The 18,310-nt window shown below is 43.4% G+C and overlaps 6 protein-coding genes across 8 annotated transcripts; 3 read left to right on the top strand and 3 right to left on the bottom strand.

Moving 5' to 3' along the window:
* Positions 1-700: 700 nt before the first annotated feature.
* Positions 701-1,606, top strand: LOC129600121 (G-protein coupled receptor 183-like). Its single transcript, XM_055498524.1, has one exon. The coding sequence runs from the start codon at positions 701-703 to the stop codon at positions 1,604-1,606; it is 906 nt and encodes a 301-aa protein (XP_055354499.1).
* Positions 1,607-3,598: 1,992 nt separating this feature from the next.
* Positions 3,599-4,757, bottom strand: LOC129600115 (5-hydroxytryptamine receptor 1D-like). Its single transcript, XM_055498517.1, has one exon. It carries the CDS (start codon positions 4,597-4,599, stop codon positions 3,658-3,660), a length of 942 nt encoding a protein of 313 aa, XP_055354492.1. The 5' UTR covers positions 4,600-4,757; the 3' UTR covers positions 3,599-3,657.
* A 215-nt stretch (positions 4,758-4,972) lies between these two features.
* Positions 4,973-6,988, bottom strand: LOC129600113 (cathepsin B-like cysteine proteinase). Its single transcript, XM_055498515.1, has 6 exons — positions 6,785-6,988; positions 6,482-6,731; positions 6,299-6,417; positions 5,979-6,184; positions 5,494-5,640; positions 4,973-5,384 (listed from the first exon to the last, which is right to left on the bottom strand). The coding sequence occupies exons 1-6, from the start codon at positions 6,913-6,915 to the stop codon at positions 5,167-5,169; spliced, it is 1,071 nt and encodes a 356-aa protein (XP_055354490.1). The 5' UTR covers positions 6,916-6,988; the 3' UTR covers positions 4,973-5,166.
* Positions 6,989-8,428: 1,440 nt separating this feature from the next.
* LOC129600114 (uncharacterized) lies at positions 8,429-9,929 on the top strand. The gene is made up of 3 exons (XM_055498516.1): positions 8,429-8,779; positions 8,986-9,266; positions 9,348-9,929. The coding sequence occupies exons 1-3, from the start codon at positions 8,587-8,589 to the stop codon at positions 9,417-9,419; spliced, it is 546 nt and encodes a 181-aa protein (XP_055354491.1). The 5' UTR covers positions 8,429-8,586; the 3' UTR covers positions 9,420-9,929.
* Positions 9,930-10,590: 661 nt separating this feature from the next.
* LOC129600140 (lysoplasmalogenase-like protein TMEM86A) lies at positions 10,591-15,379 on the bottom strand. 2 transcript variants are annotated; one of them, XM_055498553.1, is made up of 4 exons: positions 13,914-15,379; positions 11,866-12,346; positions 11,367-11,571; positions 10,591-10,988 (listed from the first exon to the last, which is right to left on the bottom strand). In XM_055498553.1, exons 1-3 carry the CDS (start codon positions 14,028-14,030, stop codon positions 11,387-11,389), a joined length of 783 nt encoding a protein of 260 aa, XP_055354528.1. In that variant the 5' UTR covers positions 14,031-15,379; the 3' UTR covers positions 10,591-10,988; positions 11,367-11,386. The 2 variants fall into 2 exon arrangements, with proteins under 2 accessions (XP_055354528.1, XP_055354527.1); XM_055498552.1 differs by having other exon boundaries at positions 10,592-10,988; positions 11,405-11,571; positions 13,914-15,366.
* LOC129600138 (lysM and putative peptidoglycan-binding domain-containing protein 3-like) lies at positions 15,274-18,190 on the top strand. Of its 2 annotated transcripts, none has more exons than XM_055498549.1 (3): positions 15,274-15,811; positions 15,963-16,714; positions 17,424-18,190. In XM_055498549.1, the coding sequence occupies exons 2-3, from the start codon at positions 16,292-16,294 to the stop codon at positions 18,030-18,032; spliced, it is 1,032 nt and encodes a 343-aa protein (XP_055354524.1). In that variant the 5' UTR covers positions 15,274-15,811; positions 15,963-16,291; the 3' UTR covers positions 18,033-18,190. The 2 variants fall into 2 exon arrangements, with proteins under 2 accessions (XP_055354524.1, XP_055354525.1); XM_055498550.1 differs by having other exon boundaries at positions 15,275-16,714; positions 17,424-17,633; positions 17,700-18,190.
* The last annotated feature ends 120 nt before the right edge of the window (positions 18,191-18,310 follow it).

Below are 18,310 nucleotides of genomic sequence, written 5' to 3'. Positions count from 1 at the left end.
TAGCATGGCCGCCATTAGCTGGCCCGCGTAATCGATATGAGTATGAGCTTTTATGCTCCGGTATTTAAGGCAGTCTAATTAATCCTATTTTAGCCTGTAAAGGACATTGTACCATACCATAAGAACACAACAGAAACCTTGTTAATTTTTATTTTTCCGATGGGAATTCCAAGAACGCAATACGACACTCAGAGAAATACAGCATAAGCTAACACAGGATGCGCTGGAAGAAATTTGTTATCTGGCTTAGAGCTTGAAAACAGTCACAGGACGCCATACGAAATTGAATATGGGATAATAACACTTCCGCTGCATCTGGTGCCTCAAAGCATCAAGCATTTCTCACGCTTTCTTTTTCTGCTGAGTGAGTGAACCGCTGTACAAAACATGTACAGCCAAACTCGAAGCTTGCATGTGTAACCGGTATTTACAGTATGGGAAAAACAGCAAAAAAAATATATTAACTTGATTTATTCTGCTCGTTGTTAAGATCATATTAGCTGCGCATCAACCACCTGATGGCCTTTGTTTCGTGCGATGTTTATTGTTTGCCAATAATTGTCGCATGAACGGGGTTTTTGAGAACATTTTGTCATGCAGCCCTTTGTATACCAAGTATACTCGTTTCAAGGATTACAACCATATTGTGCATCATTTACCGAATACAAGTTAGGACAAAATTGAAAGCAATCCAGTTGCAATGGCAGCCGTTTCTAACATAACCAACACCAATGTCACACTTAAAGCAACTTTTGATACCCGCAGTATGGCTTCCAGCGCTGTTGCCATTGTCGGCCTGATAAGCAACAGTCTGGTGCTTTTGGTGTTTCTTATCCGCAAAGAACTGCTGACTTCTTTCAACCTGTACCTGGCCAATCTTCTCTTGGGCAACATTCTCTACATCTTGTCCGGCGCCTTGTTCGACATTGTATCTGGACTGTACCCGGCATGGTGGTTGGGACCCAGTTGGTGCATTTGGTACACCTACGGTATCTGGACGTTGGCTGGTATCCCGATATTTTCCCATTTATCCATCGCCCTCAACCGCATCTGGGCGTTATACGCGCCACTGGCGTATCGAGGTGCCCAGAGCATGAAGGCTTCGCTGCTTGTTTGTACGACTGTATGGGCAGCGGCGCACGCCCTGAGTTTGCCGATTGTAGTGACGAAAGCCGTTTATTATTCCGACATTTGTAACCCCAACGCGGAGGAATCACAGTTTTTGCATGTGTGGGAGTTGTTGATCTTTGTCGTCAACATGGTCTGCGTAAGTATGATTATTATGACGGCACCGTTGGTGCTGTGCCGGTTACAATGGCGCATTAGGGTCATGGCCGGCAATGATCCGCTTCAGCGTCCGCGAACGGAGGAAAGCATCCGCAAACTGCAGACTGTGGTGTTCTTAATCTTAACTATGAGTATCTTTATCTTCTGGACACCACTGCTTTTCGCATTAACGGTGGCTAACTTTGTGGAAGTCAATGCCGAACTGATATCGGGCTTGGCCATTTTGTATAATGTGCAGATGTTCATGGATCCCATTCTGTTTATTTGCACCATGAAAGGTTTGCGCATTGCTCTGATGTCATTGTTTTGTATGGTGTAGTACTGTCAATGTGCTTTCATCGGCATTAAGCACCGGCCAGATCATCCAGTAGCGAGCCGCAGTCTACGTATACCGTTTGCACAAAGACACTCATGAGTCATGATCAATCGCTTCGACCTGCTGTCGGTCACAGGGGCAACGCAAGGACTATTGTGATTTGTGGTCCCCCGAGTTTCTTCCGGGCGGATGCCCTGCGATGGCATGCAGTGGAACTGTACCAACTTGCACCAGCGTCTCTGATGGTGAGAAGTAACGAATTCCACCACATCGCCTACGTAATTGGCAATGACGCTTTCCGTGAGTGCAAGAATTCTGTAGTTCTTCTGCGGCATAATTATATCGGAGTAAAAGAGTATACGCTTACCGGGTTTAATGAACAAGCTGACAATGAAAAGTACGGAAGGGTACTCATTCGAACAGAAAACGACATAAAAGTATCCCCACGACATTTTTGTCAGTGAACAATTTGGTGCAATTGTCCCGTGTGCAAAACAGCAAAAAGTTTGCACGAAACCCTATTGTAAGGATTATTATTTGGCAACAAGGCGGATTTAATCAACTCACTTGCACCCGTCATTGCTTTCCAAGTCTGCAGTGTAGGGAAGAATTAGGTATGCAGTTCTGTCAAGCCATGTAATACTATAAGTAAAAAAGACTGGAACCAAACCATTGGCGAAATACATGTACACAAAATAATTTCCAGCTTTGTTCGTTTTCGTTTAATTTTCGCTTGATTTTCGCGGGTGCCTTCATCCATGCTGCTTGCGCCTCACATCGAGGAGGAGGGACCTCTCATTCCATCAAACACTGTGCAACTGCGATTCGCCAACGGCATTTGGAGGTGGCGGAATTGTTCAATCAGCTTCTGCTACTTCATTTTTTTAGGCCCCTTTGTGATGTGCAGGTCGGCTTGCCCTTTTTTTGCGGCGCCAAAATGTTGCCTTATTGTCAATTACGTAAAAATTTGTTTGATCCTATTCCTATTTCGTGAAACTGTGAACTATCGACGATCTTGTACTCGTACTATACTCGTACCAACCAATATGACAATAGCGGCTGATACACTGGCCCTTTTCCCATTGCAAAACGCAGATCGCGTCGCTGCAGCCAGTGGAACGTATGCGCCCGCCCGCCAATGCCTACTCCAAGTTCGAGTCTCTCGAATCCGTCTCACAACACACCGGTTCTCGAGCTCGCGTTTTGTAAATGCGTCCGCTCCCGGTGTTTCTGCTCGGCTCAGTCCCGGTCAGCCTGTACGGGTTCACAGTCCACCATTCGTACACTGAATCTGTCGGTTGCGGATCCGTCCACCGGCTACTTGATACCGGATCCCAACGAACACAAAAGCGCAGTGACCTTTTGGTCGTAGAAGCTTTAATTAACCCTTTGGCATAGGCCTGGCGCAGTGCCAAAACAATAGTAAAGAAAAATACGGCCTCATTTTGCTATTTCATATTTTGCTGGTGCTGTTTTATTCCACGGGATCCGCAGATCGAATTACAATGTCTGGGATCCGAAAATACAGTAACCAGGTGGCGATTTTCCACTGCCAACGATATTCTGATCTTTGTTTTTTTATTGCTTCAAATAAGATTGTTTTCAGTATTGTGACGCGTCACACTTGCTTTGTTGACTTTCGTCGAAAAAAGAGCTCCTGCCCTAAATTAATTTTGTTGTCCGTACAACTTGTCTTACCAAAATATATAAGTTACTGTACCTTCTCTGCCATACTGGAAAATCTACAGCGTTCAGGATGTGCAAGAGGTACGCATCAAATCGTGATTTAGCATGATTTTTAATCCATCCCTATACTGTTATATAATGTGGCTCTTTTCTCTCTAGATCTCCTTTCCCTGCTCTCCCAAATCGGCAAACTTCGGTCGTACATTAGTCACATACAAAGTATTAAACGGAAGAATTAAAAGTGCGCGCTTTTTCAAAATAAAGGAAACAGATTAAGCGTTCCAAACCATAAAATGTCATCGTTTCATTCGTTTGTGACAATAGTACATCATCAGCATGACCTGCTAATCTAGCTTACAATTGTTAACTTAATTAAAAAAGTAGGGCAGCCATTTTCTTGGGTAAAACATTGCTAAAGCTGCACCGCGCACAGATTTCAGAGTAAGCACAAGCAAAATGGGATCTAACAACGACTGCGCATTGAACATCACCATAAACACGGCTTCCACCGTCGGAAAATCCATTGCCAAAAACGACCGCAACGCTTCATACAACATCAGTGGACTCCACAGCACAAATACACTAACGGTCAACACCAGCAATAACACCGTTTGTCGCTGCGAATGATCGGCAAAGGTCTGCGACACCGAATGCTGCAGTTTCCCGCGCATGCTAATGCTGACCCGGCGGGGTTTTTGCATCTTCCCCAGCACCAACGGGAACGCCGCTAGGATCGTGAAGATACACAAGAATCCAATGACGTTGATCAATAGCTGCCAGATTTGCAGGAACCCGGAATCCGTCGTATCTACCACACACATGTTCTTCTGCTGGAAATGCACCGCATCAACCAGAACACCCGGCAGCCCGATCAGGTGTGCAAAGAGCCACAAGAACACGCAGATCTTTATAGCGGTGGCGATGGTGTGTCGGGTCCGGTAGGATATGGGCCGATAAAGCGCCCAGATGCGGTTAACCGCGATGGAACAATGAGTTAGGATCTGTACTGGGGTGATGGTCCAGTAGGCGTACAAATACAAGGTACAGACCGATTGCCCCAACCACCAGTGCGGGAACACTTCCTCAATGATGTCAAACGGGGCACCCAGAAAAAAGTAGATCAGATTGGCTACTAGCAGGTTGCATAGGTAAACGTTGAACGAACTCCATAAATCCTTATTAAAGACGAAGACGGTTGTCACCGCCGCGTTGCAGACTAATCCAAGGATGAAGATAACCGTTAAAGCCATTGCGGCCGGTTGCCATGTCGCAATCGGAATCGTTGTGTAATTAGCACTGACATTGTCCATCCTAGATCAAAAGGTCAAGGATACTCTTCTACACTAAATAAAAAGGATATTGGTTCTGCGAACCAAACTGCTATCTTGAGTGCGCAAAAAGAAAAGAATACCAGAAATTCTAAGAGAAGTTGGAAGCAGCCCGGTCAGCTGCCTAAAACTAATCGATACTGCAGTTCTTTACCCTATGTACTTACTTATGGCAGTAAGCCGATCTATTTGCCCAGCCTGTTTGGATACAAAATATTGAAATTTCATTAAGCGTGTAGATTTCTACCATTCCAACGGTAGCCGCCAGAGACATCGCTTTACGTAATATGTTTATGGATTGAGTGGTGAACGAGGACCATTCGGCCGTTGATTCTTATTTATACATTCATTGCCGGTTGTTATATGAATAAACAGAGAGACCCAACCGAGAGAGCACTTTAATGAGCCACCCGTTTATCCACAGCGTCTGCCGCGTCAGCAATCTAGACCAATCATTGACTTGACAGTTTATTCCACTTCATCCAAAGTCATATAAACCCGATTCACTAGATATATACCGATATAGTAAAAAAGAAGATCGCATATCTTTCATCCATATTGTTTAGGGAAGCCCGCATTGACTCGGCCTTCAATATTGCACTCGTTGGTGCCGCGGCGGATGCGGAAGAAACCGCCTTCACCCCACCCTGGTCCCCAGGAATTGGCTGCCAGCCAATAGGGGACGTTGGTGGCGGCGTCCACGCCCCAGCCCAGACATTTCACCGCGTGACTGCCCAGATAGGCGCCAGTCAAATGTTGATACACCCCTGTCAACCATAAACAATTAACTAGAATTGTTTATTCACCAGTCCGCTTTGAGTGTCAACTGTGAAGCCGCAAATGCTACGTAAACCGATAAATTCAATCGTTGCGTACCTGATTTATATGTACCGAAATCTTCATAGACCTTCATGGAGCAACTGACCGGTCCGTTGGTCATGATCTCAGTTTTGATGTTCGTCTCGGTATCATCCGAAACAGTTCCGTAAGCGTCCACTTTACTGACGGTATACCAGCTGGTTCCTGTCACAAACATGCACGTAATCAACCGTCAGAACAGGAAATAATAAAAAGCTCACTGAATTCATCGCATTTAAAGCGAAATCCGCTGGAATAAAAAACCATACGAGTCGACTCGTACACGGTACAACTATGAATTATATTGCATCTGCTCAGAATGAAACGTATTGCGCAATTCCTCCGACAAACGATCTGCACAAAAATGTTCAACGCAGAACGTTTTCGCCAACAATAGAAAACGTGGAAGAAAGCACGCGTTAACAAATGGCATTTGTTTTGGACTGCCGTTCACCATACTCCTCCTGCACAACAGCAGCACAAGTTAAACCGCTCAACCGTACCTTGATACGTATCCTGTTGATAGTTTCGGTAGTAACTGCTTTGACATGATTTTGTGCAGGGTGGAGTGATGGTGTAGTCCCACTGCAGTGGAATGCTGTAGGGGCGGCAACCTGTTTGCTCCGCCGTGTTGTTGGTATATTCGCCGCCCGTTACGGCGCCTGTATTGGTGAAGTATTCGTACGCATATTCCACATAACCACCATAACTGTCAAAAGCGAAATACTTAAATACCATTCAATTTTGTTCTCTCTGTATAGCTCAAATTCAAATAACAAACAAAACATAAAATATTTAAGATTTATTAATTATAAATACTTACCATCCACCGCATTTGGAGCAGCACGTCATGAAATCCTGCGAGGAGATATGAGCGTAAGTCCATTGTCGGGGAGATTTAATACAAATGCGATCCGACAGAGCCGCGGCAACGGACAGTGCCTGTGCAGCATACAGTGTCATATATCTGATTCAGCAGTGCCCAACCGGAACAGCATTCGCTTACCCAGCATGACCCGCAGCCGCCCTGATCGCGCACTTCCTTGATGCTTACGCACGTCGGCCAACGTGTCCGCGCATCAAACTGTGCCGGAAGGGCGGCACGATTCACTGAACGCGGAGTGCCTTTCGGGAGTTTGGCAAACTCCGCGTCATCCAAATCTTTCGTACCCAATCGTTGCGTCAAATGCTTCTTCTTCCCGTAAAATTGTGTCTTCTCCGCCTTCCATGCTTTATCCGGATGCGTATTAACAATTCTGTAAAAACCAGGTTCAGCTTACAAAGGATAGCTCGTTATTCCTTAGCGTACTGAATCACATCGTCTTCGTCGAATGCAACCGGGAGTGGTCGTTGAGATTCCTTTCCACGTCTGGCTAAACAGAAGTGGTTGTAGCATGCAACACAAGCCAAAATAATCGCGATCTTGGTGGCAGCCATCATATTATGCTCACGGGTGTTAATTCAACGAAATATCACGGTTAACGTTATGTAAAGTGTCGTTAGCTGCAAGAAATTTTTCCGCTCACTCACCCAAATTTATCAAAGTTTTGCATCGAAAATGTGCTGACAAGAGAACTTGTAGCGAGTGTATGCTGATCGAGTTGAACTTGTGGCGAAGTGGACATTCCACAAGATGGCGACGGTTTCAAGTGCATTTGCTTTCATACAAACCGAAAACGTTTTGGCGCCCAACCATGGGCAGGCTTTGTTGTTTTCGTCACCCTTATCGACTTCCAAGTAGAAACTGTTGAGTTAAAACGTTTGCCATTGGTGTTAACGTTGCTGCTAGCAGATGTGTCGTCTGTCACAACACCAAGAACTGCACAATGCACATGCATTTCACTTACATGATAAGACAGTTATTACGGGACTCTCGGTGTGCATCAGGTTCTATACCAGCAGGCACACAGTTTGACAGTACTGTGTTCGTGTGCACAGTTTGACTATGTACAACATGAGCAATCTTCGTATTTTGTCAGGGATTAACAACGATATTGCGCAGTTCGTCAGCATACGCTTGTCAACATGCTCCATAGAAAAAGTAAAACAGGAAAATATTGAATTCTGATCAAAATACGCCTTCACTTCCATTCGAATTCTTCTCCGGATCTGTCTTGATCCTCTTTGCCTTCGGCTTCGTTTTTTCTCGGTTGTTTTGCGCTGACGGTTGTTTAGCGTTCAGTGCAAACGTAATAATGTAGATCACGTCTGCATACAGTACACAGCATAAAACCGTTTTTGAGCATACTTTATTTAGCTTGATATAAGTGGCAAGCGTCGCAACGAAACATCAGAAACAGTTGTGCTTTCATTAAGGTCACCGACTGCGACAGTCCTACAGGTGAATTTGTGGTGCGAATTCAGCAGGATCGATTGGAAATGTCCGACCTCAAGACTGTTATCTACAAGTAAGGCGAGAAATGACACTTGTTTCTTTGCAAAGCTTTATCGGTGAAACATAACTATTTTCTCAACTTTATGTAAGTATCAGTTTTACAAATCGCCGCTATGACATGATTTAGAAGGTTGCATCGCAAAAAAGCCAAATATACATAATGCATAATGCTGACTGTTATAATTAGTAAGTTTTTCCTTGCTCGGAGCAAACTTGATTCTCTTAAATAACCGAATACCAAGTCACTGCAGTGCGCTAGTACTCGTACATTGTACAACAACGCACGTAAGAAATATAAATACGTAAGCAATTATTCTCGCGCACGGCAGTAAATTCTTTTTCACCCGGACGTTCATTTACTCCATTTTAAACATATGTGGCCAAAGAATGGTCGATTACGAATTTCGAGCGATGATGCGCAAGTGCAGTTACAGTAGGTATCAAGTTATCCATATAGGCAATAAATTTCATAGACAGATGAAAATCTAATGCGTAGAGCTCAAGGATATTATTACTCGCATTACTTTTACTGACATAACGGAAATTATTTACTGCGTTCGCACAGTCGTTTTTTTGTACAATAAAACTCGCCGTTAATCCTTTTTCACATCTCTTCGGCGATTCTTTGTCGGACGGCTTCGAGTATTCAGTTCTACCCAGTATCCAGTTTTCGCACAGATTTTTAATCAGTAAGCTTTCCTTCCCGAATACGAAATATGGAGGCTGTGATGAGAGTGTTAATTCTAACTGTTACTGGAGTTGCGGTATATTGTCCCTATTTGGTCAAGACAGCAACCAATCCGGCTCAGGGAAATTCGCCATTTGCTCTCGATCCGTTCATGGGCACATACGACATGCTTATGTCAACGTGCACCGCCAGCTTCTTCGAATTTGCCGAATCGATCATAGGTAAATAATACTAAATTAAGTGTGACAAGAACACTAACTACTTTTGCAACCTCAACATCTACAGCTCCGTATGTTTAGAAATCCTTTCGTACAATTTTTAAAAACGAGACCACAATTCGGACGTAACGCAAATGACCGCTACAAACATGCAAAGGTCATAAAAGTTCTTCTTCCGAAGTTAATATGGCTTATTAATGCTGATTCAGGCGTACCACATGATGTTGTGGCCGGTGGCGAACGGATTGTGTTCAACAAAAGCATCGATAATCAGAGCTACAACCAGTATATGATGCGCAACGTATCCACCTACGGCATGACGTCGCATTTCGTCCTGGGCCAGCAGGGCAGCACGGATGCCGGCAATGGTCATCTGGAGTACTTCTATTCCATGCCTAATGCATCCTGCATCATCGGGTGGTATTCATTTCCTTTTGCCAATTTCTCCATCACCTACAACTTCCTGCTCGATGGCAGCGGATTTCAGGATGTACGTATTGAATATTCTACCGGTCCATAATTATATGTCTAGCCAGTTTCACGCCCGTGTTACTTACTTCCTTCATTTCAGCAAATTAATGTGACCTTCCCGCGGTATCAAACGTCAAGGTGCTTTTTTAATCGAACGGATAAGCCGTACTGATAAATACAGCCGACTACCTGCTCCCGGGAGTAAAAGCTTAAAAGATTCTTTTGGATCCAGTTACTAGGCTGGGATTCAAGTTACTTACGTAATTACGTGTCAGAATGTGCGCGCAGGTAATACTTGTAGCTAACTTGCCATTTGCCAACCATGATACTGGTAACCATGATACATCTCGTACAAATAATTGAGCCGGTATACTTCTAGTTATATGAATACTGATTATCTGTGCCAGGACTTCGGCCCTGTCCTTTGAGGCAAAGGATCTCGGCTTCTACTTCACCAATTTTGTTGCTTTAAAGTACATCAAAATTCTCTAGGCGTAGCGGTGGATCCAAGATTGTTGACGTTTTGCCCAAATCATTTGTCTAGGTCCAGTGGTCAATCATAAGCTTGTTACCATGGACGCGATAAGAAATGCACACTGTTCTAACACAACTTGACCCAGAACAGTAGCAATATCTGAGCTGCTACTTAACAATAAGTACGAGTACAATAAAAGTAAAAAATTTATGTAAGTAACTTAACACGTCAGTCATCATTGCGTTAGTCATCATTGGAAGTTATGTACTGTATGTACAAGAAGGCAGTCCGTGTTTCGATTAACTTATGTAAAGTGTATCATAATATTACTAAACATACGTACGGGTTCATTAATATTATGACAGTCTGTAAGCGACCGCAAAGCAACACATCCTTAGAATTACTTATTTTTTAATAGTCATCGGCCAATATTCATCCGTGCTGGGCTTGTTCTACTTATATCTTTTGTACGGTTTTATGAGTTTTTATTTTCCTGTTTAGTTGCCAACTGTATCGCGTAAAACTCGTACCATGCATGAAATTCTTATGGGTGGTACTGGAAAATCAGTTCTACCGTAGTCAGTAATCGCACCAGTCCGCACCATGGTCCATCGAGTCATGGACATACAGAAATACGTACAGTATCGTCAATTTCAATTTTCCAATAATATTATTGTTTAATGATTAGGTCGCTTTGCATCTGACTGCAAAAGATTGTTAAACTTGCAACGCCCGCGCAGCTGAATTTTGCAAAAGGCATTTTTCTGAGGGTGATCTTAGTTTTCCCAGTCTTCCAATTTCGCCTTCTTACGTAAGTAAGACCGGTTTATCTCTTCCGACAGCCTACGGCGGTTTTTAATAACAAAACCCAACTCTTTTCCTTTCAACGCGATTTTAATCGGTCAAAATCCGCACAAGGCACACCACCACAGCCATGATAAAGATATAAATCACACATCACCGGCGTAAGTTAATTTTCCTGTGACAATACAGTGGCCATGCGAGAACAAAAGAGATCATTTGAAGCGCAAAACAGCAATCCCCGTTTCCCTCCATCCGCCCCATCACAATCAACCAGGCAAAACAACGAACGCTATCACACACGACAACAACAACACTTTCAAGCGTGGAAACAACATGTGCGAATTCCTAGCCGCATCTCTCCACGAGGGTCGGTGGGGGAGTCGGCGAGCGGGAACCGCTGTTGGATGATGGGGTCGGTCGCAGCTGGCCCTCCACCACCGAGACGGCAATGCCCATCTGCGCCTGCAACACAAGGGGATTTATGTAGGTGAAGAATTCAAAGAACACTTCTTGTACCGGAACGCTTGGTAAAGACGTTATGATTGCCGTGCTCACCGTATCAAGTTATGAAATAACACTATATATTATACTGTTATGTTATATTGCCGAAACGTATGTTACTGAATAATCTCGAAGAAATTCTTACTTTGAAATCGATTTTCTTCCTTAAACTTCTTCGGTAAAAATAGAACTGCTTGCAATTAAGCGCTAATGAAGAATAAGTGCGCCAGAATAAATCGTCTTGCGCTCGTTCACAATTCTCGGAGCCAGAACGCTACATTGAACCATGCTAGACCCCAGAGTGAAATTACTCACTCTAGTCGTTTTTACCAGACTCACATATTTGCAAGTTTCCAAGTTTACAACACTATTCTCACCACATAGTAAGTTGTCATGATAAGGACCTGGGATAACGGGAAGTCCGAATAAAACATTTTAATGGCAATCATCAAATCTGACAAACAAAACAACAATGCTCCCACGGCGCAAGCCAACTTCGTCCACGTCCACAGGTCATTCAAGAACGGTACACGAGCGATCGCTCCTGTAACAAGGAGTTATTCAAACAATTTTATATACAAAGGTCGCTACAATTTATGCAGCAGTCATTTAAGTACATTTATATATCATTAATGACGCTAAAGCAGTACTATCGGAAAGATATGGAAAAATCAGAAATGAAACAGGTACGCACACTACGAAACGGTCAAACCCTGTGAATTCGTTTTAATGCCAATAACTGTTATCCAGAACCAGAAACCTCATTCGCTTTTGCACTACTTGTGAAACTTTCGCATAATCGTTTAATCACACGGCCACGCCGGTATTTCATACTTACGCCATCCCATAAACGAAACCAGCACCAGATATACCCCCACGGCATAGGTGAACATCCCCGGCAGATACGGCAGCAAACAGGCAAACACGCTGCCAGCTAGCGCAAAGATGATGACTCCGGACAGCGGATGCACCGGCTGCACACCGAACGCCACCGCGTAACACACATGCGCCAGTCCAAAAGCCGCCATCCCCGGGATAAAGTAACCGGCCGCCGAGAACTGCAGAAACGCATCGCCTACCGCCGAAAACACTAACCCGGCCAGAATCCACCGGGAATACGTGCTAGGGTTGTCAGTGCCAATTTTGGTGGTTGTCGGTAGGACGTTGCCGTGCAGTATGACAAAACAGATGAGGGAGATGATCGGCAGGCATTTGATGAAACAGGCCACTGCTGAGATGGCGTCGTGCGGCAAGAACAGCACAAAATAGATGCATGCCGCCTGGGTGAAGGGAATCAGCTGTGGTCCCAGACTTTTCAGCTGCAATTACATACCTACTAAGAATTTATCGCTCAAATGGCAGTTTATAATGGCACACTGTACACTAGACCTGGAAATACATGTTTTAATACTCGTACAGTTACTAATACAAAAATGTCATAACAAAGTCACGGCTGTAAACAGGAAAGTATCGGAGATGGGATGATAGGACCATCACAATTCATAACGTGGACTACGGCGATTTCCCACGTATAGCCGTGACTTGTTATGACTTATGAGATAGGCTTATACGTTCAACTTTCAAGTACCGCAGTTGTAAGTGCTAACATGCAGTGGGAATAAACCCTTACAATTAGCTAGGCGAGAAATTACGAACGTTACTAATCTTTTCTCTTGATGCAATTAAAGCAAGCACAGGCAAAGATAAATAAGTCAGACAGCATAGCTTGATTATTTTCCATCCTGAACGAAAGCTCAGTTTTTTTTATACTAATTTGGTATCATATTAAATAAAATAATTTTCTTTGACGAAATGCACTTCACTGTGGTAGCAAAACTACAATCATCAGCAGATACATAATAACGTAACTTATTTACATTGGAAAATTCCTGGATCTACACCGACACACCTAAATGCCTAAAAACTTCTGAACCTAACATTTAGTACGCATTCTACATCGTATTACACCAGTAAGAGATAGTTGATTTACCGCTGTTGTCCGTGAATATGTAAAATGTAAAATTATGAATAGAAAAGGCTAAGTACTACAGAACGGTTATCAAAGAAAATCACTAAACAATAAAAGAAAAAAAACAGTCAAGCAAAAAATAAACGACCGGCGGCAGGGTACACATATAAACACGAACACAAACCGCGAAAGCCGAAAATAAACATAATAAATGCATTTGAGAAAAGTTTTGGGACACATCCACAACTAAAAAGCTATAAATACAGCCTACGGTATGTATCTGTAACAGCAAGTTTCATTCGAATTTATACAACGTTAACTCATTATTTTCGCATTAACTTAAAATACTGTACTGTAATTCAGTGCAAGGAAACAAACAGCTCGTCAAGAATACTGCCAGGCTAAACTGCTAATGAGTAACGAAAACGAAAAATTAATAACCACAAATAAAGTACGAGTACAGATAAAGTACGAGAGGAGAAGAAAATATACGGACCCACTCAACAATAACAACTGAAACTCAAAAATCAAAACAAGTGCAATTTTGAATTTCTCCTGTAATAAAACGCAGCAGCAGCATTTTCAGCAAGCATTTCCTGTTGTTATCATAATGCTTGGCAGCGTGCGCATTAAGAATCGAGCCTTTTAGGAAATAATCTATTTAAACGCAACAAGTCGACAGATTTACAGCCCGCACATAGTATCTCTTTAACTGATAGGTAATTAGGTTAATACTGGCTGTAAAATATTACGAATGCAACAAACAACAACATTTTCGTTTCCAGAAATATCGTCTTTTTACGAAACAGAAACCGAGAAACGCATAAAAATGTGATAAATGCTTAATTGATTATTAGCTCTCACAGTTAGCAGAGTTAGCTGCTGAAGTACGAATAAAAACCCACAAAAACACGTACGACAATAATCCGGCTAATCCGCAGTGGTTTACGCGGAGGCCCTGTCGAAACGGATCCTGACAGTATCCTCGTGTTGGCGCTCGGTCCACATCCACAATAGTTCTCAAACATCGTCATGGTCTCGGGGATCGTAATCCAGAATTCCTAATCGTGTCCACTAGAGTGCTAATTAGCAGTATATCGTCAATCCCATACAATTTCAGTGAAAAAGAATCATTCCAGGTATTAAAATTTCCACCATCAGAAATTTAATGGAAAACACTCGAAACAGGTTCAATCACTACAACGCCCAGCAGTCAACACACCAAACTTATTTCCATCCGATAAAATCCCCGTTTTAAATGCGCGCCGTCCACGCAGAGCGATGAGAACGATTGAGGATGCCTTGAATAAACACCATCCAAAATAGCCTCACGCGAACAAAGCGTATCTCACAGTGACAGTATATCAGCGCACAGAGGGGAATCCGAAGAGTACAAAAATATCACGCTTGAGCTTGACATTCACGTTCTCCCAAGGACCGACCGATGGCGACGGAGAAAAAAATCGATTAATCGAACGGCACTCAACCGGAATTGTGTTTGTTCATGTTGCGGGGATGTTTGTGGCAGGCAGTCGACGTCACAAGTGCAGATATGTACAAGTTGCCGAGATAAAGCAGCTTGTTATGTGGTTTCTAAGGACGACGGGAGAAAAGCAATCTGATAAACTTTAAACTTAAGGACTGCTGTAAAGTGTTGTTTAAACTGGCCTTGAAAATTTCCACAGATTATAATTGGCATCTGTGCCTTTGCCAGGCACGTGCCACGGCGCTTGTGTACAAGAAATCACAATCGGTAAATGAGCGATGATATCATTGGAATGCGCTGGGGGAGTGGTGAGATTGGGAACGAATCACTCGTGTTCTTTGTCACAACTCACAAGGCTGTAAGAGTAAGATAAGATGCGCAGTGCACAGTGGCACTGCACACTACACAAAGGATCTAATCATTACATAGATAATAATGATAGATAATGTTGATATCTAATAGAGATAATAATAGCTAATATAGATAAAAATGATAGCTTGATATTTGATAAATTATTATGTACTAGTACTTTATAGTGGTCCTCATACCAAAATAACAAGTCAATCAAACACAAACAAATTTCAACACAAACACAAACACAAATCAAACACAAACAAACTGAAATAAAGTCATGAATGAGCGCAACACTGCAACGCTGGCTAACAAAAAGCTGAAAAACATGCAGTGCTTCTATGACAGGATTAAACAATTTTATTTAACGGTAAATTATATTTTGTAATGACCAAGTACATGTCAATGTGCAACCGGAAGTTGCTTTCGCTGACACCTAATCCTCTGAAAATGTTAAGTCGGCTTTTTCAATATGGTTTCCGTTGGAAACTTGTCATGTGGCTGTTGACAAAAAGAATACCAGATGGTTTTGCGTCACGAAGCAGTGGCGGAATCACGAGATTTACAGGAGTAAGTAGTTATTCAATCAAATATGGCTCGACCTCAAAATAGACCCTACATCTGGGCAATGGGAATTCGTTCGGAAGGAAACTGATTCTGTGAGCACAATGTTTACCTCGTGCCTTGATTAACACGCTACAATACATCTAATTAGGAAAGTATTTTAATAATTGACCGTCATCACTCATCCGCCGACCGTAATCGTCAACCAACGGTGCCTTTCAAGTTTCATGTTGCAGCGAGAGGTTCGCTGCAAATCTGCAATTGATCACTTCCGACCAAACTGTGCGCAGTTCGTAAAATCTCTGCTGGCTTGCTGTCAGACCTGGAACATGACGTGGAGCACAAGCGAAATTTCAAAATTGCTTTTCTGCGATTTTTAAATGCTTTTACCGTTTTACGTGGTACAGTACAGAGGTAACTCACTCACTGGGATTCATATTTATAAATTATAATGCCGATAAATTGTAAATATTTATCAGATGTTGATCATGTTATCATTGTCTGAAAGTTCTACTTAAGAAACCTGATTAAAAATTCATAACTTTTTTATTAATTTGTGTTAAAGTTTTCAAGGAGCTACAGCGCTGTGTGACACGATAAAGCTCTGATCTCACGAATACACGACGTTGGAAATGGAGCTTAATTCGCCAAACACTGCATACCGCTGAAAAATTTGCGCCAGGATTCGTTGACTGCTCGCGGTCCTACCCTAGTTTGTTTATCTCGGCAGTTTGTTGAATTTTGGATTAGGATCTGTTCGCCCCCTTGGTATTACTCATCTGACGAATCGCTGAGACTGTTTACGCCACGCGCCATGAACCACACACGCACTGCCTCCACACAAATCGTAACATGAAATCTCCGACGTGAAGCTCTCTCTTCCCGCCTGCAATCATGCCCCGCAGCCGTCCCAGCTCCTCCACCCATTCCGCGTCCTCCCGTCCGCGTCGTCAGCCGGACGACACGGAACAGCCCCTGCTGGACTCTGATCCCGATGAGCCCATCATCACGTTCGCTGAAGCCGCTTCGCCTGCGCGTGATCCCCTGGCCGTCGCCTTCGCCAGTTCGCGGCCTGCGGCACGCAATGTTTTCGATGAACTGGAGCCCCGTGGGACCTTCTCGGAAGCCGCGGAGCGGCGGCCAATGGGCGATGTGTCGCGCGGCCGCAGTTTCGAGATGCGAGCGCGGAATGTTGGAGCGCAGCCGCCATCGCAGTCCGTGTCGCCCAGTAATCTCAATCCGTCTTTCGTTCTCGTCGATATCCCCATTGAGAGTAGTGACACGCTTCCCAGTTTTGCCATCAAGTACCATGTCACGGTAAGAAAACGATGGCATAGAGAGTGATATAGTTTCCGATATTTTTTATCCCGTTTTACTTTTTTAATTTTGATTGCTAACGTAAGTGAAGTATTTAGGGTTAGATTCCGTCTAAATTATTAGAGTACAATATTAGAGTACAGAGTACAAATTATTAATTAGAAATTATTAATTAGAGTACAAATTATTAATTAGAGTACAAATTATTAGAGTACAGTGCATAGACAACTATACAAAAGGGCACGATCGCCTGTCGCAGGATTTGCCTATATCGATGTAATTTATGTTGTAAATAGTTTGATAGTTGCGGAATATTCATTTGTTAGACTGAATTTTTCTTTTCTATATTGTAGTGAATTTTATATTTCCTGTTTTTGTTTTTGTCCTTTTTCTTCCGGTTATGATGGGACAGATGGGTGTTCTTTCATTTTCAACGTTGCAGTAATTTTAACGTTTTGCCGACCGACCTGGATTTTGCTTAAATTTTACCACTGTTGATTTGTGTCGTAGCAATGTAACCACATAAAAACTCCGCTCACTTCGCTTTACCGTTTGCCGGTTTGCGCAATATAGATTTTTACTTCAAATGAATAATTTTACTCAGGTAATGGGTTATTTGTATTTTCAGTTGCTTACGTCGTGTATCTTCCGTTTTTCTCGGTTTGGTGTGTCGTGTTTTTGTCATGTGCATGAGTTACATCGTTTACAGACCGCTGAGCTGAAACGCCTGAACAACATGTTCCACGATCAAGACTTCTACAGCCGTCAGTCGCTGCGCGTGCCCATCCACAAGTACGGCATTCTAGCCGAACGCTACTTAACCGACACCGTTAACCCCTTCGCGTCCTCCGCCAACACCTTAATCGACCTGTCAACCTCTCCCGACGACGGCGCCGCGTCCCCTAGCACCGCGGACGAGGTGACCTCAATCAGTTTACGGGGCATGATGGGCTCACAGTCAAGAGAGGCTAAATTATTTTTACAGAACATGGACCGTGATCTGGCCCGGTTGAGTCAGGCGGCACTGGCCGCGCAGCAACGCCCACGATCTCCAGAACCGGCAACCGAGGAGCATCCCACGGCAAGGCAGATGCGCGTGGAACCGCTGGACGGGCTGGGCTGTGATGGGGCCGATCTGGGCATTCCGGTGAAGGTGATCATTCTGATGGCGGTTGTGTTAACAGTGGTGCTGCCCATGGCATTCTTGGCATATAAACTCTACTGTTATCATCATCCTGGGATGTGTTCGGACGTCAGCGGCGGTGACAGTTCTGATGGCAGCGGTGTGACGACAATAACAACGCTGATGCCGCATTGATTCCTGTGTTGATACTGGGTTTCTTGTCGGGATTTTTTCTTGTCATGGATATCACGATTATTTTGTGATTATTTTTTATATGTCTTCTGCCTGTTGAGCATTGCGCGACGTTATGAGAATTTGAAAAATGAAATGTTAATAAATGATTATAAAATTATCTTTCTTTGGCGGTCGCTTTGTACATGAAAGCCAGATATTCTATTACATTTACAGGTAGGGCTCGAAGCGGTTGCGACTTTGCGTTGAGTGTAGCCGACGATGGTGGACTTTTGCTTTTT

The sequence above is a fragment of the Paramacrobiotus metropolitanus genome, unplaced genomic scaffold (assembly GCF_019649055.1).
Source record: "Paramacrobiotus metropolitanus isolate TYO unplaced genomic scaffold, Prichtersi_v1.0 Parri_scaffold0000164, whole genome shotgun sequence".
Classification (NCBI taxonomy): Eukaryota; Metazoa; Tardigrada; class Eutardigrada; order Parachela; family Macrobiotidae; genus Paramacrobiotus; species Paramacrobiotus metropolitanus.
Note: the sequence above shows the minus strand (reverse complement) of the source record. Positions and strands in the feature narration are given on the sequence as shown.